This window comes from Stegodyphus dumicola, chromosome 2, assembly GCF_044657685.1.
Source record: "Stegodyphus dumicola isolate Sdum_Otavi_A_Nest chromosome 2, ASM4465768v1".
Lineage (NCBI taxonomy): Eukaryota > Metazoa > Arthropoda > Arachnida > Araneae > Eresidae > Stegodyphus > Stegodyphus dumicola.
In genome coordinates, this window is record NC_140769.1 from 187,563,068 (window position 1) to 187,588,721 (window position 25,654).

General features: G+C 32.5%; 1 protein-coding gene across 1 annotated transcript in view; it reads left to right on the forward strand.

Moving 5' to 3' along the window:
• LOC118188113 (uncharacterized) overlaps positions 1–25,654 on the forward strand; it is a 96,435-nt gene that overhangs the window by 60,627 nt on the left and 10,154 nt on the right. The window contains exons 4-5 of the mRNA XM_035358471.2: positions 18,088–18,385; positions 22,638–22,805. Of these exons, the coding sequence (XP_035214362.1) occupies positions 18,088–18,385; positions 22,638–22,805 (466 nt within the window). The remainder of the gene's footprint in view (positions 1–18,087; positions 18,386–22,637; positions 22,806–25,654) is intronic.

The window sequence follows — 25,654 nt, forward strand, 5'->3', positions numbered from 1 at the left end:
TTTTTCGTCAATCCTGTCTCTTTGAACTTTTTTACAACGTTTCTTACCTTATGACCGTAAATGACCTTATGTTCACTTGTATTCCTATAGCACGATAAGTTAAACCCTCATTTCTGAGCTGAATAATCATGTTTTTAACACTAACATCCAACTCCTTCGAATTTGATGTGTATACGAGCCAGTTTCCCTTAGAAAATCCTTCACGAAGGCATCCCTCCCTTAAGGCAGATAGCCCTCGAGTGCTTTGCCGTAAACCAAAATAAAAACAAACCAAAAAGATCTTCGACTTTGAAGCTGTATTAGCAAAATGACTTTTTAAAAGTTTAAGTAACACTGCAGACTTTATATACTAACAGGGTTTCTTATCGGTCTAAACAAGTGCCTCAACATAACAAAATTTGTATAGCAGTTAGAACTGTGCCAATACTTTTTTGACATGCAAATTTACGTTTTTGTTGTATATTTTGTGTAAAAGGTATATTAAATTGAAAGTTTCATTAGGATTTGTGTGTTTATTACCTCCTGTGTTCGTTATGTCCAGCTCAAAATGTGAAGCATTTCCTTTGTTAGGTAATATGGTCAATCATAGGCAATTGCCAATACTTTTTTACCCACTGTATATATATATATAAACATAGGAATAGATGTATAAAAAATTAGAACGGAATTTAGCAATACAGAATAAAACTGATGAAAATCATAATACTGTTGTTGGTTAGGAATGAATATGATTAAGTTGTTTTTGACGAAATGTTGTTTCTCAGGCTGAATTTGTAAGATAAATACTTTGAGTAAAATAACCGAGTATTTTACTTTACCATCATAATATTTTATTTCTTATTACTTAAAATGCTATTTAATATTAATGGAACAATTGTTATTAAAATAATTTTCAATATTACATGAGTAACAGTTCTGAGAAATTTATCAGACATAAAAAGAAAAAATATCAAAGCTTATCAGACATAGAACCTCTGTGTTCCGGTGGAAATAACGATTTCTAACAGAACTATTGTATACACGGACGTTTTAGATCTTGAAGAATAAAAGCTGTGTTCTGATGCCATTTAATGAAATTAACTTTAAAAACAGTTCATGGCAAAGGAAAATGCAAAATGTTATCATAGAAGTTATTAAATAATTTTATTATGATGGACTTAATTGGTTATTAAAATGAATAAAGGGACGTAATAAATGGATAAATGAATAATAGATTAGCGCTAACGTTTGCATTATGCACTGAATTCAAGAGGATTGGTTCAGATCTGATAAAGCTATGCTGAAGCTTTCAGACAGATGTGGAGTAAGACAGTCAGTCATGCTCGAAGAATATTTAGCAACACTTTGGATTCAGACGTTACAGAATGTTGCCAACCCAGATCAGAGTGAAGTGTTAATTTAAATCGAAGGTGAGGGAAAGGAGGAGGTGGTAATGTAGTGTGAAAGCGACGATGGTGACGCGGAGTTAAACGAATAGCATCAATAGGGTGTTCCTTCGGCATGCACCAGAAAAATCTTCTTGGCGACACGTTCTGAAAGATTTAGCTGTCGCGTTCCATTTGTCTCTGTCATCGATTGTCTTTTGTTACAAATGCGTGGGAACATGCCTTTTCTTTACAACTGGAGATGTACCCCCAAAAGGGACTAGGATCCAGTTTTGCTGAACCAGCTAGCATTCTCATCATTGCAAGAGCTTTTGCTTGGCGAGATGTTTAACGTTATCTAAAATTAGAAAATTAATTTGCAAACATTATACAAGTTCGTTGATCACAAAGGGTGTCGAGAAAGTTTGGGTTCGTTGAACTTTTAATATATTTGCAATGCATGATAGTATTATAGTATACAAGCATTCTTTTACTCAAACTGTAATTTTATGCTCCCTTGAATCGCAGCAAAATATTGTTTTTCCAGCGCTAAATATTGCTAATTCTATATATAATAATACAGTTTTTTTTTTTTTTACTTTTTAGCCCAAAGGGCTATTAATTTCGTTTTGGCATTTTGCATAATAACTACAAAGGAATTCTTCGAAGAAAGATTTCTTTTATGTCAGGAAAAATATATATTCTCACTTCATAAGAATGGATTTGAAGTTTTCGATTTCTTTAAATAACTCTCAGTAACGACGTTTATGATATTAAGAATAAGATTCTGAGTATATTCAAAAAGCTTTAGATTCATTGGCTTAAGCTTTAGATTTATTGGGAAATTCTGTATTTAAAACATTCTTCGATATTTCTTTTACAAAATTTTTTGACAGAAATGTGTTTGCATAACGTCACTTAAAGTAGCTTCTTAAAGTTATTATATTTGTTATATAGCAGAAATTGGGTTCTAATTAAGCTGAATTTTATTTACTGGTAGTTTTAGCAAACGATTTACTGTTGACATTTCGTCTATACGATGCATCTTTTCTTACACTATTTACTCATATAAATCTTTTGGAAAGAGACAATTACATACTTTGAGAGAGATTTCTTCCAGGTACTCATCATCTTCGGTAAGCGGATTTTGTATCATGGCAAAATATATAGTAAAGCCATTTGAAGAAATATATTTTGGAAACCGGACGCTTAAGTTATCCAGTAAAAGAAATAAGCCAATACGCCTAGAATAATTACGTCCTATCTTTATTAAATAAATGTGCAAGTTTTTATATGGCATTATTTACAGTAAAATAGTAAAACGACAAGAAAATTGTCTTCTAATACTCGAATTTTGAATAATTAAATTTAAATAGAAGAATTTGCTTTCGATTATTCTTAAAGTAGTAGTCTCGTCATAACTGCTTAGCTAATTTGTTTTCTCGAGTGTTAAACTGGAATCTGCATATCAAATTTAAATTTTAATAAATTTTTTAAAGAAGTTTTAATCAATTTCCTACGATTATACTTCTTGAAGAAAGGCAAGATACTCGTTCTTTGGAAAAACAAAACAAAACAACAACAACAACAAAAATAAAATAAAATAAAATTAAAATAAATAAATATATAAATAATAAAAATATTAAAAAAATAAATTAGTACTCTGTCTCCTGAAAGTTAATATCGGTTAAAAATTTTTAAATTAAAAATGACATTCAAAGTGATCTTCAGTTTTTGAGGCTGTGATCTTCTCTATTTACTTTTGTTTCCTATTATGAAAGATGGAAATACGATTTTAAAGACGCAGTCACAAATGAACGAAAAGTAAATGGTAACGAATGACTTCAGTCATTAGAATAAATAACTTTTGTCGCTAGACACTGATATTAATCTTTCCCCAACTTTCCATTTCCATCTGAAGTTCATTCTCACTTTCCAATGACAAACTTATCAGTTGGAGACGAATAATTCCAAAACTTATTAACGACTAAGAGCTTCATTTCAAAAACCGGAAACACGCAACACTTCAACCCTTTCAAGTGACTCCCAGACAAAACAAATTATTCGGCGGTTCAGCCTAACCGTTCCTTTGGCCGGATCGATATTGAAGATCTTTTTAAGCGGAGAGATCCGGCGGAGATAAAGTCCGGCCATTGCGCTAATTTACACCCAGGATGAAAATCTTAATGGCGTCTGTTTGTTGAAGGTCAGCAAATGAAATGACGGCGGAGGTGGTATTTATGATGGAAATTTTTGACGGAAAGGGACTTCTGATTGCCAATCCCTCGAGAACAATTGCTTTCGTTACGATTTTTAGCCGCCTTTGTGACAGGAACAGAAGCGCGGAAAGGTTGAAATAGGTGAAATGGATGGAGATTTTATGCAAATGACGATATATCTGACTACGGCCATCGGAAAAGGAGAGTAGATTTAGACGATACTGTCTCGTTGTTGGTTAAAGAAGTCGATAAGTGTGAACAAGTTGTCTTTAATTCTTATCTGGAATGATAAAGTGGCAATTAGCGATGACTTACACATAATTTAGGCGTAAAGTGGGCTAAAAGCTTTGTAGAACTTGCGTTTCTTCCTTTTCGTCACAATCGAATTTGAATTCAGACATATAAGCTACTATTAAATAAATTAATGTTTTTAGATAAATATGAATTGGCAGGCTTCAGTTCCAGTAGAACAGTAGAACTTTCTCTCTTAGGCTGATGTGCAAGTTAGAAATACGTAATGTATGAATATTCTTTTAATTACAAATATTTGTCAGTGTAAAATACGCATTTTTCTTTCGTCTGCTTTTGAACTTACTTACTTTTTTTCATTTTAATTTAAAACGGATCATTCTTCTTAGAACATTTTCCATTTGCTGATTTTAATTTCAGCATATATAGCATAATCACGTAACAGTTCTGATTAAAAATACTCTGCGTCAGACCGAAACGCGACAATAAAAAATCAAATCATTCAAATCAAATAGCAAAATCGTTCAAATAATGAAAATCGTTAAAAAGAATAGACGAAAGTTGGTTGGTTTATGATTTAATTGGATTATAGCAGAGCACTCGAGAGCTGTATGTCTAAGAGGGGGGATGCCTTCGTGATGGGCTTTATAAATGAAAATGTCTCGTATGCCCGTTATTCATGAGGAAAACAAACCACGAAAATGTCCTTGCAACCAGCAGATCGAGTAGAATTACCAGTATTCAACGATTTTACCACTCGGCCGCTGATGGGCTAGATGCACCCTATTTTATTATAGTCACCCAATTTTTATATTTGTTCATACGGAACATACTTGCATTCTGCTTGTAAGATTATGATGATCATAAATGAACAAAGCATTAAGTTTTCAGCATCCCTTTAAACTGAAAGTTATAAGCTTATAAGGTGTATTTCAGATAACACATGATTTTTATGTGAATACTCTTCTGTTTCTTCTTCCGGCCTTCACCAGAATATAAACTACTTTAAATGACGAACGAAACTGTCATTTAGAAAACGCACTCTACCACCATTTGCTATTTCGTTTTAGCCTCAGAACAGTTCTTCATTTAGCCAGCCAGTAAATTGGTAAGCGGTTATGTATCTTTTAAAAATTGGGATTAGGTTTGGTTTATGTGATTACGGCAAAGCCTCGAGGGCTACTTGCCTACGGGGAGGGATACCTCCTTTAGGACTCTCTAAGGAAAGCTGGCTTGTATACATGTTACACATGGGGAAGACCCACAAAAATGCCCACGCAGCCAGCCCGTTCGTGTGATTGGAACCTCACAGAGCTACAGGTGTTCAGCAACTTTACCGCCTGATTGGAATTAGGATTTCATTTGCACTAGAGCCGAGTTAAATAGTCTAAATCTCTAAATCTCAAGTTAAATAGCTGTTCCATTGAATTAAATCTCGAGTTAAATAGTTATTCAATTGAATTAAATGTTTTGAGTTCTTGAAACCACGCAAATCATGGTGCTGTTGCTGGCCACATTTAAGTCACAAACTATGAAAAGTACTCTAATAAATCTTTTATTCAATTTTATGTCTTATCTGTGTTAATGAGGTTTCAGTTTGATTTTTGTTCACTTTCGAAGACAATAATTTGTTTATGAAAGAAAGATTAAACAGGTGTAGTAGTCAGAGCAGTTTATTATCCTCACCACGGGATCGGCAGAAGTGATCCGGTGCATTAGTCAGCAAGATCGCCAGACCTTACTTGCATTGACTACTTCCTCTGGGGGTACGTCAAGACACTGGTGTACAAAACCCCGTAAGAAGTGCTGTGGAACTTGTTGCACGTATTGTGGCAACTACTGGGAAAGTCCGGGACATGCCCGGTATTTTCCAGGACATCAGATCTTCCATGCGCCGGAGATAAGAGGCCTGCATCAGAGTCGGAGTCGTAATTTTGAACAACTTCTTTGATGACGATCGTTGTCTATTTTTGTTCTTTCTTCTTGATTTTTCTCCTGTACTAACATAGTTCCTCACCCTATTCATATTCTTCCTTTCTTGTGTTTGTCGTCACGATCCCGCCAGGAAAGCCTTTTCGACCATGCTTCTTACGTGATTTACGTCTAGGTGTAGGTGTATTCTATCTATCCTGAAAATTTGTAACCGAGTTGTTGAACACCTTGTATACAGTCAAATAGGACTCAAGAACATTTTAATAACCTTAATTGTTGGTATTATTGTCAGCGGAATTACTGTTTCTGTGCAGTTCCAATGATTTCGTTATTATTTGGAACGAAGATATTGATTTTAGTGAATATTTCATTAAAAATTATTGCATTGGCGTACGTGATACAATTTCTTGTGATACGCATTTTGTAGCTTCCTTACACTTTCTACCAACCCATGTGATTCTTCTACCGTGTATTTTTTCACTACCCCACCTGCACAGATTTTTACATTACGATTTTAAACAATAATTAAAAATTTAAATACTTATGTTAACGATGTTCTGTTCGGAAATTGTTACTTTTTTAAGTCTCCGCTACTACCTTTATAAATAGTTTATTTTAGTGACTGTACTATTAATTAATTAACGCGCCTTCAATGTATGGACTAGAAAATTCTGAAATATAATATACATATATATCCCATAGCCTATTTTCATGTCAAGTTGTATACGCATGTATCTTTTTCTGTTCGATGAATAGTTTAAACCTACGTATATTAGCTTGAAATTTAGGAACATGTTTACAAACACATTATTTTCACGTGATTTTGATAATGTCAAAGTTAACATTTCTTATCAGATTTTTTTTTTTTTTTCTCTCCATAAACTTCTCCACGTTTCTTTTAAAACTGGAAAGCTTCACTTTTATTCAGTTAAAAGCTCTAAAAGAATCTGTTAGTTTATTAAATCACCAAGTGATTATTATTTTTTTTTCCTTATTTACATGTCATTTCAATGCAGACTAAATAAATTAAGTTTATGCTAACCACACAATACGTATTTTTAATTCCTCATTCAATTATGTACTCCTCCAAAGTTCATTTATAGCAAAATAAATGCAAATAATAATAAATAACACTCTAGTTGATATTTAAAATTAAAGTTCCGAGAATTTTCAGAGTTTAAAGGTTATGGACAAGAATATTTCCCATCCTGGCTTCCAGATGCTTTTGTGTTCGAATTCTAATTACGTTCTTTGTCTATCAGATAAAACAGCAAAGAATATATTTTTTAGTCTGGTGGGAAATAAAAAGAAAGGGGGGTAGAAAGAACAGATCCCAGAAGAGATCGAGAGTCACGGGGCAGTCCGTTTAATTTTTAAACACCGTAGCCAACACCTTGCCATACTTAAGATCCATTTATCAGCTGGCCTGACAAAACGTCGCCTCAGGCTTAAATTCGCCGCACTTTGGCACGTGAGGGATTGGCGCTTCTTTTGGCAATCTCGCAACGATACTCTTTCGCCAAAACTATTCGCCAAATTATCTTTTATCGAAGTTACTTCAATAAAACGGAAAATTTTATTCTTAAATAAGTTTTTTTTTTTCCAATTTTTAGGGGGGGGGGGAAGAATGAAAATAACAATTTCTTTTATGCGGTTATTTGCGGAAAGGATTTCATGAAGTTTTTAGGAAATGATTCCTGCTTTAAAAAAACTAAATTCCTTAAATTATCCCTTTGTTTCCAAGAAATCAAAGCCTGCCTAAGGAGTTGTTAAATGCTATACAGAAATTTATAAGCAAGCCATTTAAATTCAAAGGAAATTGCTTTAATAGTACAGTCTTAAAAAATGTTTCTAGTCGAATGCCTTTAATTTTTTTATATTAATTTGCGAAGTTAGTGATCACTTAAAACTCAGCTTAAGAAGAAAAGACAAAAATAAAAATAACCAGACGATCTAAACAAAGAAGAGCCAGAAATAAAAGCAACAGCTTAGTCAAATGAATGTTCAGTTATGTCACATTTTAATGCACATAATTGCATTATCATGTTCGATTTAATAGCAAAATTTTAATATCATTTATATTTAAAACTTGAACAATTAGTTAAACTGATATGCAGCCTTATTTAACCTGTGATGCTACTAAACGTTGTTAGAAATTATGTCATTCAATTGAGCGTGATGTCGCAGTGTAAGTGGTTAGCACGCGTAGCTGACAAATGAAAAGATCCGGAATTTTATCCGAATGAGGGCTGAATTGATTTCTCATGCTTTCCGGATCCGGAAAAATGAACGTTTTTTACACCGTTTGCTTTGTAATCTGTTAAAAAAATTTAGAACATGTTATTTAATTAGAAATATTCTAATTATCATCTTCCGAGAATTTTATTCCGACTATTTGCGTAAATTCCAAATAGTGGAGAATGTTTAATTAATCTTGAAAGTTAATCCTTGCAAAGCGAATCTTACGAAAACAATATACGTAACGCAAAGGCTTACACTGAAAATAAAACTTACAATTTTTTAAGTACGGTGTATGTAAGAAACATTTTCCCCGTATTTTATTAGTTTGTACTAGTTCTTTCGTCTGTACTAGTTCTTTTAGAGCAGGCGGCCGTCGACTTTCGCATAATTCGCTATTTCGCACATTTTTAAAAATTCAATTTTTTAAAGATTTTATCGATATTGTAGAAATTGTTCGCTTCCATGCAGTCGCTCTGATTAAGTTGATAAGAGTAATGCATCACCGGAGTTTTCGGGTTTGTGACCCAAAATCCATCGAGAAATAGTCCATGCCAGTACATCAGCAATAAATGTTGCATGAAATTTAAAACGCGATGATATCAAGTTCTACGTTCTCGTCAAAAAAATTTTTCGTAAACCTATAGGCGTCTCGTTTATCCGTTCCGCTGCAATTTAAAAATATCACAAATGGCTCGTTTGGAAGTTGAACAGTAAGTTTAAATACATAATATGTTTTAGGTCAAAATCTGTATTTCGTTGTATATTATCTTTTTTAACTGTTCAGATTTGTTAAATATCTAATTCCTTTGTGTTTCTGTATCCATTATTCTGCATTGCTTATTTTGTTTTACATTGTCTTTTTTCTTGGTCTTATTTTCCCCTAGTTTACTCTATTATAAATATGTCTCATTATCGGTTCGGGGACATCAATGATTATTAAATACATATTTTAAATTATCTTAATTATCTTTTTACTTCCTTGTACGAAGTAAAAAAGGAAGTATTGTAATCGCGAAAAGTATCAGGCAGCATATTTCAACGAAAATATCCATTTTGACTGCTATCGAATGCAATTTAACGATGTTTTTGAGTGATATCTGTAAGTAAGGACAGAACAAAAGACTCATTTCCTCCAAAAAAATTATAAAACTGCTTTAAAATTAATTCTGAAGAGAATTTTTCGTGGCTTCGGTACCAACGTATGTACGTACGTATCTCGCATAACTCGAAAACGAGTAGCCTCAGAACGTTGAAATTTTGTATATAGGACTGCTATAACATGTAGATGTGCACCTCGTATTTTGGTTGCAATCGGCCGCACCAAACGTATATAAATATATTTATATATATATCCACTCTGTTACCCGGCTCCGTGATCTCAGTTTCTTTACTCTTATATGTTTGTAAATTGTATATTTTTTGCTTTAAAAATGATTGAATTATGTTGTTCTTATCTTCCGGTTAAGGTTTTTATGCCTTTAGTAAATCTGTATGCAATATTTTTAGAATTATCAACAATTTTAAAGTTGTTTAAGTGCCGCTAAGCCTTTTTTTTTTTTTTTTTTCGGCCATTAATTGTTTACATTTGAATCAGCAGACTAGTGGATTTGTTGCCAATCTAGAGAAACTTAGCTTCGCAACAACAAAGATAACGCGTTCATTTATTATTGCCAATTAAATCATGCTTAATCCTTTCTGGAATTTTTTCGAGGAAATCAGTGTTTAAGATTTATTTCGTAATTTTTAATATAGATATTTTGAGTTTTTATGCATTTTTGCCTTCTCGCGAAGTGAGAACTGAATTAATTGAATGAGAAATATTCAATCGTCTGTGAAAAACTGTTTCTTTTTTTCTTTTGTTTGCTTAATTTCTTTTATACATCATTCTAGCTTTATTATAATATTTGAATAGAACATGTGGCAACGATTAGATAATTGTATTCTTTAAATGATATAAATTTTGTGCATTATGAGTTATAATATGTACGAAATATAATACTGTTAAGTGAATCTAGCACATGTCGCTAGGGTAAACAAATACTAGAGTGAATTTTAAAGAATTCATTTATTCTTTTGGGATTTATGCGCTATCGGCGAAGTAGATTTAATTCAATCCAATAAGTTTAAATGAAATTCAAGAAAAAATGCGTATAATTTAATATTCCGTACAAGGAAGTTATGTGGTGTACACATCAGATTTTTTTTGTTATTTTTGTGTGCAGCAAAAGGAATTTTTAGTTTGTATTCGAGGATCATTTATGACGAAACCCGATAATCCACAAACTATTGTGCATCTGTGTAAGGAAAATGATTTCCCCTTGAAAATCAATTCTGCTTTGGCAAATAAACAATGATTTAATTTTAATTATTGCATTTTAGTTCGTTGTAAAAGATGTTTAACGTCTCAGTTTCATTTGTATAATTTTATAATCTTTCATACATATGTTCATGTAAACTTTAATAGGATTTTTAACGGTTACTATTGATAAGCCCAGTTTGACCTTTTTTCAAACTTGTCGAGCTATATATTAATTTAACTTACTCTATTTAAAATACAATAACATTGAAATACTGTTTTGAAAAATTTTACTGAGTTTTTATTAAGAGTCTTAACGATTTGAAAGCGACTAGTGGCAACACGATACATAATAAAACATTTTTATCTTCAGCACTCGAGACTCTCTATCGGAAATTATATGCTGTTTAAATGATATACTGTTTTTAAATATTTTGTGATTTTGCTGTTGAATTGAATCCTGTGTAGCGTTAAGTACAAAAAATGTGATATTTAATAAATAAAATTAACAAACAAAACGTTAAGAATTAAGAGACAAAAAAAAATTTTTTTTTTGGAAGCCATCTTACTAAGAAAACTGAACATTGAAATCATGAACTGAAATAAATAGTAAAGTGCACTCCAATAGTTAACACTGCATCGATAATTCTAAACATTAGCTGCTATGCAGCTTTCAAAACTTCTTTGATTTGTTAAATAGTTGAACTGTATGTTGCATAAGTGAGGAGAAAACGACGCTTAATAATAAAGCTTAAAAGAACCTCCTTCAAAAAAAGGGGGATTAGTAGAGTACGTGCAAGAGCAAATTGGTAGACTGCAAGCACAGGGAGAGTGTAAAAAACCTTAACAAGTTCTTTTAGAGGACCATTAAAATCTGAAACCTTTCAGATTTTTATTTATTTATTTATATTTTAATTTAAGTTTTTTTTTTTTTTTTTCAATTTTATATTTTATAATTAACACATCGTTTGCTTTGTTATTAAATATTTTAAAAAAATCAGAGAATGGGTGATAATCTCGCCAAGCTAGTTGCCTAAATCAAGAAACAAAAAGCCTCGCAAATTGTCACACATTAAGAAGTAGTCGTTACCCGCCCTCGCCACTAGGTGGCGCACAGCGAAATCACAGGTTCTTATGCGCCCGCTCTGTTATTACGGTTGCGGGTAATGAAGGGGTGCCCGAAAGTCACACCTGGGCCCCGAGTTGCCTACCCCCACACTCCTATGATACCTTCTCCAGGAATAAAGATCAAAGGCACCGCCACGCTATTACCTCCTTGATTGCCCACTGACCAATGAGAGAGAAAGTGGTGGAGGATATTTTTTGGGGGATGAGAATTTTTAGGTCTTTGGGGACTCTCTTCCTTTCGTAGCAAATATTTCTGCATTGGTATTTCTCTGGCGGTTATCCTAATTTATACTTCATTTTTCTTGAAGATTAAGATATTTTTAAAATTTGCTTTAAAATGTTTAATTGGAGTTCTTTTCTTTTTAATTCATCCACTTATTAACGTAGCATCATTGTCGATTGCTTTGGCATCATTAGGTCAGAATGGAAGTTTATTAGTTTTATTTATTGAGAAAGGAATTATATTTTTTAATGCCAAATTTGCAAGGAATTTTTGTTTATTCTTATATTTTCTGATCAAGATTGTCTATTTGATCAACTTTAACTGTGATTTCTTTAATCAAGACCTAAAAGATATGTCAAAAAATGCATTGAATTATTTATCACTGTCACAAGCCTCTTTTATTGATGGCAAAATCAAAATATCTATTCCATTAAAATCTGTGAGCGTCTGTCTGTTTGTTTGGCATTATCTCCTTCGAAACGACGGGGATTTGAGTTTTGAGAGAGGTACCCCCCGGATTCCAAAAATTCGTTTGAAGCCATTTCGATTACTCTCATCTTTGTACGAATTTAATTAGCTGAGATAGTAATTAAAAACTCTGAAAGCGCTAATTTTCGCCCTTCCGAGTGGCAACAGTCTCGCACGCTGGAGCTAAAAATCTGCTTTATTTCGAAAAGTGTTGCCACTGCTCGCTTTCAAATCGTAGAGTTTGTTAATAAAAAATTTGTTAAGTTTTACAAAATCTGAAATAAAAATAGCATTGCCAAACATTAAATATATTATTATTATATAAGGTCATATTCTGACGTTGAAGAAAGCACGCGATTGCACGTAACGTCACTGTATGTGGAAAATTTTCGTTAATGTCAGCATTCTAAATAAATAGCTGTTGTTGGCAATTTTTTTCTTTCAGGTTAGGATAACTGACACGATATGTTATTGCCACGTTCATTCTTTTATTGATATTGAGAAAAAATTGTTATATTATCTTAAATTTAAATCATGATATCATATGTATACGTATTAACCTGAAATGCCCAAAGTTTTTATTTCCTGGTTTGGCAACAAAAAAAATTCTTTACGAATTGGTTGTTGCTTGGAAAGAATGAATTGACTTCATTCATATTGAAATGTTTCTGATGCACTTTCTTTTCAGGTATACACAGAACTCATAAATTTTACTATGGTCGCAGCTGGGAACTTTGTATAGAGTACATTAAATTAATAGTTAGTTTATTGTCAGTTTTTCAGTGCATAGAATTTATAAATATTGCTTTGGTGGTAGCCCGCTCATCCGCCATTTCTGATGAATTCGTTTCGGGATTTCAGATTAATTATTCTTCTGAGCTATCAGGAGTGAGATAGTGCTTACTACTTATAGCGGGAACTAACGCTTCACATTTGCACCTTTCCATATTCATAAATTCCAGTATAAAACATTTACAACCTCAGTAGCTACTGCCTTTTTAACATGGTGGCAGGAGGTTTTCAATAGCTCGGGCCCAGGTCCGAATCCCGAAGAAAAGGCACCGTTATTAATAATTGCATAGCAGCTTTGCGAGACCTATAAATCTGACTTAACGAGATCCATAAATCTAGCTTGGGAACACTTCAAATACTATCAAGCCAGAAGTCCTCTCGAAAGGTTGTTGGTACTGGAAGAGAGGTAAGAGATCTTGAGGTGTTTTATTAAATTATTATCCCTGTACTTTAATATTCTCCAGGGTATGTTTTAAAAATTGTCCCGGTAGATGCATATTAGACTATGTCATTATCTTCAAATAACAACGAAATATCAAACGAAGATAATGATTATAATAATGATCATGTACACATTAAAGTTCGCAAGTTCTTCCTTTTAATATTTTAAACATTAAAAAACCTTGGCGAAACATAAATGCAAATAAATTTCCTTATATTGTATCAGTCTTGTATACACAGATGGTTAGTTTTTTAGACTATTTCAAAACTGACCTTCAATGCTACGTTTTAATCATAGACCAAGGAGTAAGTAATAGACTGTTAATTAGTTTGGTGATCTTAACTCTTGCAAACTTTTAACTTGTTATTTTCCAATGAGGTTTTTAAACAACGAACAAAAGTATTCTGAAACAGGATGCTTGTTCCTTGGTAATAGACTTTAGTCCAATGTAGTGCAGGGTCAATGATATACAGACTGCAACTTAATAGTTCATCGCATACCAGAATCCAGCTCTTTCGGTAACGCTTTTTAATGGAATAATTCTCAGTTTTTTTCATTCTAAAATGCCTGCACCTGGTAATATCTGATGAGGTTGCCATTTAATTTTGGGCGTGTAGCAGTCTGCTGCATTCATGACCATTTAGGGGCGGCAGAAAGTAGAAAACGCCGATTTTTTTCCCTCTTAACAAGAACACCAAGCGCTCTGTTCATTTAAGTATGGTCTATTATGATGCATATTTCGGATTTGGGTGTATTTTGAAAGATTTTCGGAAGATATTTTCCATTGTATGTGGGTGATATGCATCACAAAAGGGTTTGTTGTTTAACATAGGATAAATTATAAAAGACTTGTAAAAAAATGAAGTTTTTTTTTGAAGAAATACTTAGTTTTATGGTAATAAAATCTGGAGAATATTTCTTTGTTTTTATGCATGTCTCGAAGAATTATTATGCCCAGATTTAAGCTATTTAATAAGGTCGTGCAAGATACTTTCTAGATTTTATTAGTCTTTCAGCTGGCGTTGTTACGTTTCCCGTTCCGCCTAAACATATAAAAATATCTCACTGATAAACTGTGCTTTTGGTTTAATTACGTGTGCATAGTTTTAGAAAATTTTGTCTTCTAGGCTATTAATTTCTAATGCTAGCTGAAAATATACATTTTTGTACTTGATTGACATGAAGTAATTAAGACGTTTGAAAATCGAGCTTACAAACATATTATCATCGTAAATCACAGACTTTATCACGATAGTTCTTATATATTCAGCTGTTAGTTAAATTAAGCTTGTATTTATATTTTCTACGGTGAAAGATTTTGAATTTAAGTTAACAAAATTTACCTGAAATTTAAAAACAGCTTCGCAGAATGACATTCAGGTCAATTAATGAGCACATTTCGACTCGAATTTGATGTTCAGCAAATGAATATGAAACCAACATTGTAAAAACACTTTGAAGAAATCCTCAGAGATTGATAACTCAATGCAGTAAATTATAATATACTCTCTGTTTTTTTTTTTTTTTTTTTTTTTGACAAGGGTATGTGTGATGTATTGTCGACGTAAATTAACGAAATGCATAAGGGTGCTAACTCTCCGTCTGAAGAGGCGCTGAAAGATAATTTCTGAGAGTGATCATCGTCCATTCTATGTTTTAGTTCATAAAACCGTTCTGCTGGGGGGGGGGCAAGGGAGTGTACTATATAGATTACAAAGAAAAGTTATTTCTTTCACACTGCTTATTAATTTTCAATAGTCTGAAGACATCTAGTTTCTAGAATTCTCTCCATACTCGATAAAAAAAATTAACCTTATGAACCTGCGGATTTCACAATGCGTTTTACTGTTTGTTTTTGGGTCCAGCAGCGGCCGAGCGGTATAGTCGCTGAACATTGATAGTTCGATCCGCGGCTCGAATCTTGGCGAACTGTATGGGTGTTTTCGAGGTTTTCTCTATGTGTAAAGTGTATACGAGCCATTTTCCGTCAGAAGTTCCTCACGAAGGCATCCGTTCCCATAAGGCAGCTAGCCCTCTAGAGGTTTACACTACGAGGCAGTTACACTTAAAACGTTCCCCAAGAAGACATTTCTTCCATTAGGCAGATAGCCCTCGAGTGCTTTGCCATAACCAAACCAAGCCATTTGTTTTTAGTTTCAAATTAGCTTTTCTGATTGATTTCCTTGTATACCGTACATTTATCTCACATTAAAAGTTATTTAATTAAATATAAGAATATAACTTAATCTCCACCAATATTTTATTTATTTTACTCAGTTTCAACTAACGTTTATGCAACTATAATTAAAATAAAAGATATAAAATATGAATACACTGATTTACAAACCATACAGGATAAAATACGAATGCTGTTTACGAACAGTATCATGATACATAAAAGATAATTTAATTTTTTCAATAAAAACCAGTATCGTATTGCAGTATAATTAAGTAAAAGAAATGAGTTACTAATCGAAGCACAAGTTACATGTTTGATTTTTTTTCTTCTACCTTTCTTACCAGTTGACCAATTAATTCTCTTACAATATTAATTTTTGCATTTTATGTAAAATATTCGTGTCAGACATATTGCGTATCATCAACATTAACGAAGCCCCATCCATGGAAAATACGTCAAATTAGTTAAAAAGAAACTTAATTACAATTAGTTAAACGCGTGCAAAACATAAAGAATAAGCGTAATAGCTTATATGACCTTTCTAGTGTAGTAAATTATCTCATAAGCTTTACATGAATTGCAATTTGTGAGCGAAAAGGCAGATCAACTTAGTGTGTTCTGTATCTCCATAAATATTTTTGTATCAGTTGTCGACTACTGAGAACAGAAATAACCCGATATGAAAGATATACTACATTCAGCATTTAGAAGCGATAAGAAATGTACTCGATTTCAGGAGAAGTCGTTACGCATCGTTAATGAACCAAATGCCGAAGGAAAAAAAAAATACGTTGCTACGGAAACCGTAACTATACACACAAAGGAGAGCAGAGTGTTGAGGAATTAATTGCTTTCGTTATTTGTTTTCAGTTGAAATACGGATCTCTTTACTAAATATGTATAAATGTTTGAAAAAATAAGGTGTCACGTTGATTTCATCAGTTTGAGTTGTATTTGTTGTGAACTGTAATCACCAGTAACTCGAGACTTTTTTAATATTTGCATGGCATTTAAAAGCGCTTTGCTTATCAGTAGATATTTTATTAAGTATTCCATTTCCATGCTAGGAAAGATATGTTCATTTGGTCACATTCTTCATTGAAAATATTATTTTTTCACAAAATTATATTTTCAAAGAAATTTATTGTTATGATCAGATAGGTGATAAATATTAAATAACACTTTCTTTGCATGCTAAATAACCTTGTTAAGTTTTGTAAACTATTAAGAAGGGACATTTAAAATTTAGATAAAAAAACAGCCTTATTCTGGCGTAGATTTTGATCAAAATTTTATTAGTTTCGTGAGCGATCAGATGCAAATCCCTCTTCTTTGGAAGAAGGGAATATGCAAAATGACAGCAGGGACAGCCATTGTTATACCTAAAGCAAGTGAATAAGGATCTGAGTGTGATCGCCCTAGAAATCAACAGAGTTTTATTTAAAACCTATACCAGACTAAGGTTGATTTTCGCTGAATTTTTAATTTCACTTAATTTGGAAGTATTTCACAGCAGAGGACAGATAGAGCTGGTACATTCGAGAACTTAGATAAACCATCATTACTGTATGCTCTTTGGGATGGTATACATTATAGCTATAGCTGCTGGGGGATGGCAATCTGCAGCCATAAGTAATGATGATGGCCTTCACATGTGGGGCTGGAATGAAAGTGGTCAGTTGGGATTTACTTGCATTGAACTCCAAAGCGGTAAGTTACCACTAACAAAAATTGAAATTATTTCTTGTCTTTCAAAAAATGATGAATTTAAAGAATGATTTGAAAGTCATCGTTGTTAGTTGTTGATCCCGTCACACAATAGCTCTTACTGGTACATGGTTACTTACGCTAATATTTCTCTGTTTCTAATGATATAATGTCGTGCTAAACGGTATTGTTTAAGCAATATTCTTCCTGTAGCACAAAGAATTTCTAAATTAAAGCTTCTATGCCATCAAATTAACCAAAGTCACAATTTCGAATTCACCTCAGTGTGAAAATATCCAATCCATTTGCTAGGTCCAGATAATTTGATGAATAAAATAGTTTATCATAAAAGGAAGTTCTTGAGTTCTGAAATCATTCGGATGCGGTTAAGATCTTAATAATATTTAGATCAATATGTCTTTAGGATTAAAAAGGTCACTGTTCATTGGCACACGAGTAATACAGTTAGTTATATTTCGTGCAATCTTACCTTGGCAATCTTTTCTTCCTTCTTGATGAAACAGCAGATTTTTCATTTTTAAAGCCAAGCAGTTACCACGGTAAATGCACCAAATAATCTTTCATTGCCGAATATTTCTACAGAAGAAGCAGTTCTGTTACTTGAAAAATACTGTTGCGATGTGAAGTATTTGGGTAGCCGTTTATTTTATAATATAATAAAAGTTAAGAGAATACTGAGTGTCTTTACTTGTCAATATCATAATGAATCTGTATTGCCTCTTGCTGTATTAAGAGATAGAGTGGAGCTTATGAAATATATTTTCTCTCTAGCACTAAAATGTCTGTATTGCATTCTGATTTTTCACAATGAATAACTCTCTTTTAGGAGAATGTTTCCTACCTTAAGGGTTTCGTTTTCGGGAGTAGAAACGATCGAACCCTTGCAGCATGGCTCCAATTACAAATATTCTGTACTTATGGACATCGTACCAGTAGACCAGAAAAGGTATCGGTATGCCTACCATCGGTCATCATGGCTGGTGGCTGGAAAAGCAGATCCCCCCTCTCCAGCACGGTTATACACTCATCCTGATTCTCCTTTCACAGCTGACCAGCTCCGAAAACAGGTGGTGTCTTTCGAAAAGGTCAAACTGACCAACAATGAGATGGACAAACAAGGACATGTAAGCAAAGTTTTTTTTTTTCTTTCCTTCTGTTTTATGTACGAATATGGCTAATAACCGGCTAGCAGATTTTACAGCTATTTGAAATTCTTTATCTCTTGTTAGATCTGTTTTACTATTATTAAAGCAACAAACATGTCATTTGGTATTAGAGTGATTAATATTTTTATGCCGCACAGAGAACTTTTAAATGTTTCGTTCGATGTTCATTAGCATATTCGGCATTTGTAACAATATTTTGATTTCTTTAAACGAAAGTAAGTTCTTAAATCCAAAGGTAAGGATCGAGAGTTTTAAAATAGCCTAACCTGATCGAGAGTTCATAAATTAATCACAAAATATCTATGCGAATAAAAATTACGTATGCTTTATTTACATTACAGGATTGATAATAATTGGTAAACATACGTCTTCGTTACTGTTAAGCTTAACATCTTCACATTCGCTCTTTTAAATTATTACTATTTTTTTTCTGAATTTATCATGAAAATTAAAATGTATTTTGAAGAGTCAAGATGCCAGAGACATCGCATAACGGTTGGCAAGATCAGTGTACAAAGGGTGAAAACATCGTGCAGAAAACAATGCAAGGGGAAAAAAGTGTCAGAAAGAAAAACAAGAAGAAAACATCGCAGTTAATCGTGGTAGAAAACATCATGGCAGAAAATAAAGCGGGGCAGAAATTCACAGACATACGTTTTCTGAATGAAAACATATTGAAGTGACTAGAAGAGAAACACGCTAATGTGACAATCAAAATCGTAAAAACAACCTTGTATTTAGCGTAGGTATAATGAAACACTCAATCGATTTCGAGGGCAGCTAAAGGTCCCTCTTCATCAGGAAAAAGAAATACCTAGAAAGAAGAAAATAAAGGAGAAAAATAATAATAAATAAAATAGAAGAAAATAAAGGAGACTCTGATTAAAAATCTAGTTATAACCACGTGCAGTGCTGATAAGGACCACGTGTTTCTGTGACTCCTTCTCCTTTATTTTCTTCTTTCTAGGTATTTCTTTCTCCTGATGAAGAGGGACCTTTAGCTGCCCTCGAAATCGATTGAGTGTTTCATTATACCTACGCTAAATACAAGGTTGTTTTTACGATTTTTATATTGAAGTGAATTTTCGCTTAATGATTTGTGACTACAAGAAAAGTAAATAACATTTTTTCCTCTATTTTTCGTATTTTTGAACCAACTAGTAAATTTCTACTGAAAAAGCAAGAAGGAAACTTAAGCATTCAAAATATGGAAATTACTAAAAATTAATGCTATATATAGCAGCTAATAGAATTTATGCAATTTCCTCTTCCTACTCTTTTTTATACTATATTTTTTCATGAAAATCTACTTTAACAACTTTATAAAACAGGTTAATTAAATAATAATTTTTAACAGTTATCAGCATAAGTTTAAAATTCCATTAATTTCTATATATAGCATTAATTTTTACTAATTTCCACATTTTGGTTGTTTATGTTTCCCTGTTACTTTTTCAGTAAACATTTATTTGTTAATACAAAAACATGATATACAGTGGTAAAAATATTACTTATTTCTTTTATGCTTGCAAATTATTACGAAAAAATTCACATGAAATTTTTCAGTTAGAAAACATAAATCTGCGATGCTATTATCATGCAATGAATTGTAGGTGTTGTATTCTTTACCAGGATGTTTCGTACCGATGATGAACTAAAACTGTAAAAGTTTTGCACCGCTTTATTTTCTACCACGATGTTTTAGAACTGCTTTCTTTTCTCCTTCCTTTCACGATGTTTTGTGCAACGACCTTTTTTTTTCCCCTTGTGTTGTTTTCTCTGCGATGTTTTCGGCGAACACATTTGCAACAATGAGGCAGTCTTAAGTGAAGATAGATAGCTTTAATTTTACCACCCCCGTAGTTAAATGTTCTAGGCATGCGTTCTTTCGGATGTGAAATTCTGAGTAAGAATGAAAATTTTTATTATCTATAAATGTTTAACACATAAATTTCGATTCGCACTTGTTTCTTGTAATGACCAAGTCTGTCCTAAGGTTTTATTTAATATTATGTTAATTATGGAAAACTGTTAGTTCTTTTAATTGCTTTAAGATAACTAATTTTACAAATCGTTTGTTTTAGAAATTTCACTGCTAAGCGAATGAATCCAAAGCGTTTTTTATAATTAAAAAATTCTGAAAGGTTTGTCTACATCTAAATAGCAATGTAAAAGAGCACAGGAAATAATTACCAGTTTTATTACTTGTTTTGCAAAACTCCAAGGTGGGGGAGGATCGGGGTTATTATGGATAATTTTCTGATCAGTCTATTATAATGGCCATTTTAATACAGATAACTGTTTCACTTTTGTCAATATGAATCGCAGTGAATATGTCAGCAATCTTTTTAAATCATTAACAAGCTAAGAGCCACGAGAACCACATATGTTATTTAGAATGGAATTTCCTAGTCGGATTGCCAGAAATATTGAGATGATCAGAATATTGCGAATCGAGAAGGAGGGAAGTTTAGGACCAGAAAAATTGCGTGCCTCCGTTGGGATTTTAACAAGTTGAAAGGAGGTTTTTTTTTTTTTTTTTTTTTTTTTTTTTTTTTTTTTTTGTTTGTTTGTTTGTTTTTTAAATTTACGAAAATGTAAGAACAGGTAATATAATTGAGATTAGTTGTCCTCTTTTTTTATGAAGGTATGATCAATTAAAAAGTAATTTTCAGTTTCAAGGCAGTTCAATTTTGTTTTTCGCCTGTTCCACATTTCATTGACTTCGTGCGTAGTAATAAATTTTAAGATTTTTTTGGGCTTATTTCATTGGGGTAGAACTATTAAGTGAGATATTTGAAAAATGAAACTTAAATTTCTAAATTTCTTGTAGCTGCATCACTAACTTGCATTGCAGAGTATTCGCCACACTGATTTATACAGACTAAGTGACTGGATCTAAAAAAAAAAAAAAAAAAAAAAAAAAAAAAAAAATTAATGACATTAAAAATTCTTTTACAAAAGTTCCATCTGGAATTTAATCAGTTTAAAGGTATGAATGTAGTTATAACAATATTTACGTATGTGTGCTTTGAGAGCTGAAAGTTATCGTATATATTCCACCACCAAGAAAGGTTTAAACATGGCTGGTCGCTTAGAAAGTTATGTTTCTGATGATGTTATAATGAAAAATATTTCTTCCACCTGTTATTGTGAAAGAAATATTTGCATACAGTCAGTTATTGTAAGTTCAGTACTCAACTCCAGATTAGAATACGGAATATTTTTATGTGTTTTCTACTCCTGAATTCCTGCTGTGTCTAATGTAAATTCCAACCGTGAAAACCTGTGAAGAGACTGAGATCCTGCATTTTTACATGCGGCTGTGAAAAAAAATAACCATTGTAATTGAAAATCACTGAGAGATAAAGAAGCAAAAGAAGAGAAGAATTTCCATTTTTTTACGCCTTTCCTAAATTGACAAAATAAAAAAAAAAAAAAAAAAAAAAAAAAACTTCTTATGAAAGTAACCATATTTTATCTAACCAACACACAAACCAAGGATATGGTCACCACGTCGTCTTATGTCACGGTTGTTACTTTTCTACTCCTTGATCTTTATCTTTGGGGTGGTTGACAAGTGGACATGTTTATTTCTTTATTTATACAATGATAAATAGATGATTAGTCCTTTGACGTCTGATGGCAGGTGTTCTTAGATTGAAATTCGTGTATATAATAAGGTGCATGGGGGTAATATTTTTCACCTGCTGCGAAAGCAAAATCTTTTTGTAGACAGTATTTGACCTCATTAAAATATATAATATACTGTTAAAAATAGCAGGGTATACAAACAGCTTAATCTCTTTTTTTTTTCTGCTGTCATGTTTCCCCATATTTATTTCCATCCTCAGGAAAATAAATATGTACATTTTTACTGATTGGTTTAAAAGAAAGAAACTCCACAATCTTCGGTTTGCTTAATTTAATCTTTACATGCATCAAAGGTTAACCTTTGGTGCATGTAAAGATTAAATTATGAAATGTCGAGGATATGGGGCAAAATGAAGTAATATAATATAATATTTCTTGCAAGCGGATAACAATGAATTGATAAATATTAGCCCGTAGTAAATAGAATTAATTTTAAAATCCTGCATATGCAAGAAATAAAGCTAATTTCATTTCTTACGGAACTGTTTCAGTGAAACTATTTTGCTTACAAGCTTTAAGCACAAGTTGTTTAAAATTTGTTTTCTGATATTTACAGATAGTTCTTAATTCTATGCACAAGTACCAACCGAGAATTCATTTAGTACGGCGCAGGAATACCCACGGTTCTGGCGGTCCTATCACGGATCTTGAAGCAGAAGAATACAGGTCATACATTTTTCCGGAGACCGTCTTCACAGCAGTTACAGCGTACCAAAATCAGTTAGTAAGTAAAGTTTTTTTTTCAAATAAGCATCAAATTAAAGAAGGAATAATCATTTTTCGCTCGTTTCAAAATAATATTATAAATTCAGCTTGAAAATTAGGCTGTAGCTTTGTAAAGCATAAAAATGTTATAAATGTACTTTTGTCTATAGTTATATAATACACTACAATCCGGAATAATTTAAAGAGTCTGCTATTATTATTACTTTTTAAATCTCTGCTTTATTTGAACCTCTGGATTCTTAGATTTATAAAACATACGACTGCTGTAAGTGCATTGTGATCTACAACTGTATATCACAGTTCGCAATAATTTAAATAGTCTGCTATTATTAGTACTACTAGGTAGCCTGTAGTTTAATTGAACTTTCTGAATGTGATTCGGCTTGTCTGGATTTCAAGAACTAACGTAGATGCATAATATTTTAGTTTTTAAGACCGAAATTTAGAACCGAATTTGAAATATACTTTGCAGAAGGAACTTTAATTATGAAAGTTAACGACAAATAAATGAAGCAGGTATAATTGAGTTTGTAAGATTTATTATTTAAATTAACTAGTTATTTATAATTTTAGCCTTTATTATAACTTCTCCTTTCCGTTTTCTCACCAAAATGTAAATGCGTTAAAGAGTATTTAAACTGAGGTTTTTGGATTGTAAGGCAGAACGTGTTTCTGTCTCTCGCGGCCGTGTTACGTAGTTCCTATCAGCTCTGATAAATTTATAATGCTTCGGCCTTTGCGTTATTCCTGCCGACATTTAAATCTGATACTTTAGTTAGAGTGTTTGAGCCAGCTTAGATTTAAATTTAATTGTGCAGTTTTTGACTACTAGTCTACGTTTTAAATTTGAATATGATTGTTACTTTAGTTTTATCGCCACAAGCAGTGGTTGATTCTGTTAGCACAAAAAGTGCGTTTATGTTCAAAGTTCAGTTTTAATAAAAAGGTTGTTTAAGCTTTTTCAAGATTTTTTAAGCTTTTTTTTTTTTTTTTTTTTTTATGTAATAGTTAATTCAGACAAGCGATAATTCGCGTTACGTCTGTTAGGAGTTTGGAACTAGTTTATGTTTCAAAAGCAAGCCAAAGTGAATTGGAACATTCATCTGAAATTACACTACGAATGAGGATTGGGACTACGAATAATGACTGGTTTGTCATTACAAGAACATGTTTTGTTCTACAAAGAATAATTAAAGAGGAGCTTAATTCTTTATATACTATAAACAAAACATATTCTGAGGCAGCTGAATAACCATGGCTTTAAATAGGATTTGAATGAAATAATTGTCTAAATTTCTAAGTTTGTCCAAACACTCAAAGTCCATACCCTCTTTTACGGACAGACATGCTACAACTCGATGAAGAAACCATCTTCTCATGACTTCTATATAAGATGATATGGGCTTAAACGTGATCTTATGAGGCCCGCAAGCGGCTGAGAGGGAAAGTCGCTAAACACTGGTAGTTCTGTCCGAGGTTCGAATCCCGCAATGGATTCGAACCTCGGACATGTATCTGCATGAACGTTTTCGTTTTTACCCCATGTGTAACGTATATACGAGTCAGTTTTCCTTAGAAAGTCTTCCACTAAGGCATACCTCACCTTAAGCAGATAACCCTCGAGTCCTTTGCCGTAATGAAATAAGCCAAACCATAACAAACTAAACGTGATCTTATCTGGGACTCCATTCGAAATTGCTGTGTAAGTTAATGTCACTAGTCCTGAATAGTCATCTTTACCTTACATCAATAAACATGTTTGCCATCAATAGTCACCTTAATGACAATACCCATCTTTACCTTAATACAAATTGAATGACGTGACAAAGCTATCGAGCTTGATTATAACCAACACGTAAAATTATTTTAACGATCATAGAAATTTCAATTTACCCCAGTAACTATACAATTATGTAAGAATTATTATATTATTACGAATATATTTTTGAATGGACAGTGCAAATTTTGGTAACAATGTAAAACGTTAACGAAGATAAAGCTTTCGGCTCTGGTCTATGATGACTAAAATTATTCAAAATCAGCGTGCAACAATTTTCCATATTGAAAGTAAAGTGAACATTTTGATTATTTCTTTTGCAAGGACTGGCGCATATAGTGATACTTAGCACCTTCCGAAAAAATTTTACAACTTAATAGCTATATTTGAATTAAGAAATATTAAGTGCACGTTTTTTAAAATTATGTACTTAAAATCTTTACAGTTTAGTAAAGCTATTCGAATTATTAATTGCTATTAATAACTCAGATATCAAAATATTCAAATTATTCAAGAATTCGATAGGAGATACTAAATGGCTAATAACTTAAATTACAAATAAATAACTTGCCTTTATTTTTAATATTGTTGCGTGCATACGGGTTCGTAATAGATTGAATGCACACAGGTCTGATGATGGGTTAATAAAATTTATTTTTATCAAATGAAACACTTGAAAGTCCTGTAATTGTCCATAGAAATGCTCGTACAGGTGTTCACAGTATCACAGAATACAATCCGTTGTTACGCTTCAGACTAATAAAAGAGTTAAACTCAACGCAATGCAAAGCTCATCTAAAGAGGAAGCTCCGGGATATCTCAGTTCAGGCTGAAATAACAGCTCGCAACAATAACTGAGAGAGAGCAGATGCTCTCTCCGACCTTACATAGCTTTGTACCGGCCTCCGAGATATTTTTAGTACTTTCTGCTTTTCGAAATTACTGCAAAGCAATATGAGGGTCGAATTACGGTTACAGCTAACATAGTGGTCAATTACATTTATTCAATTACAATACCTATTACGGTGACACAGGGACTGGACCCAAATGTTGAGAAGTGGTTGCCAAGT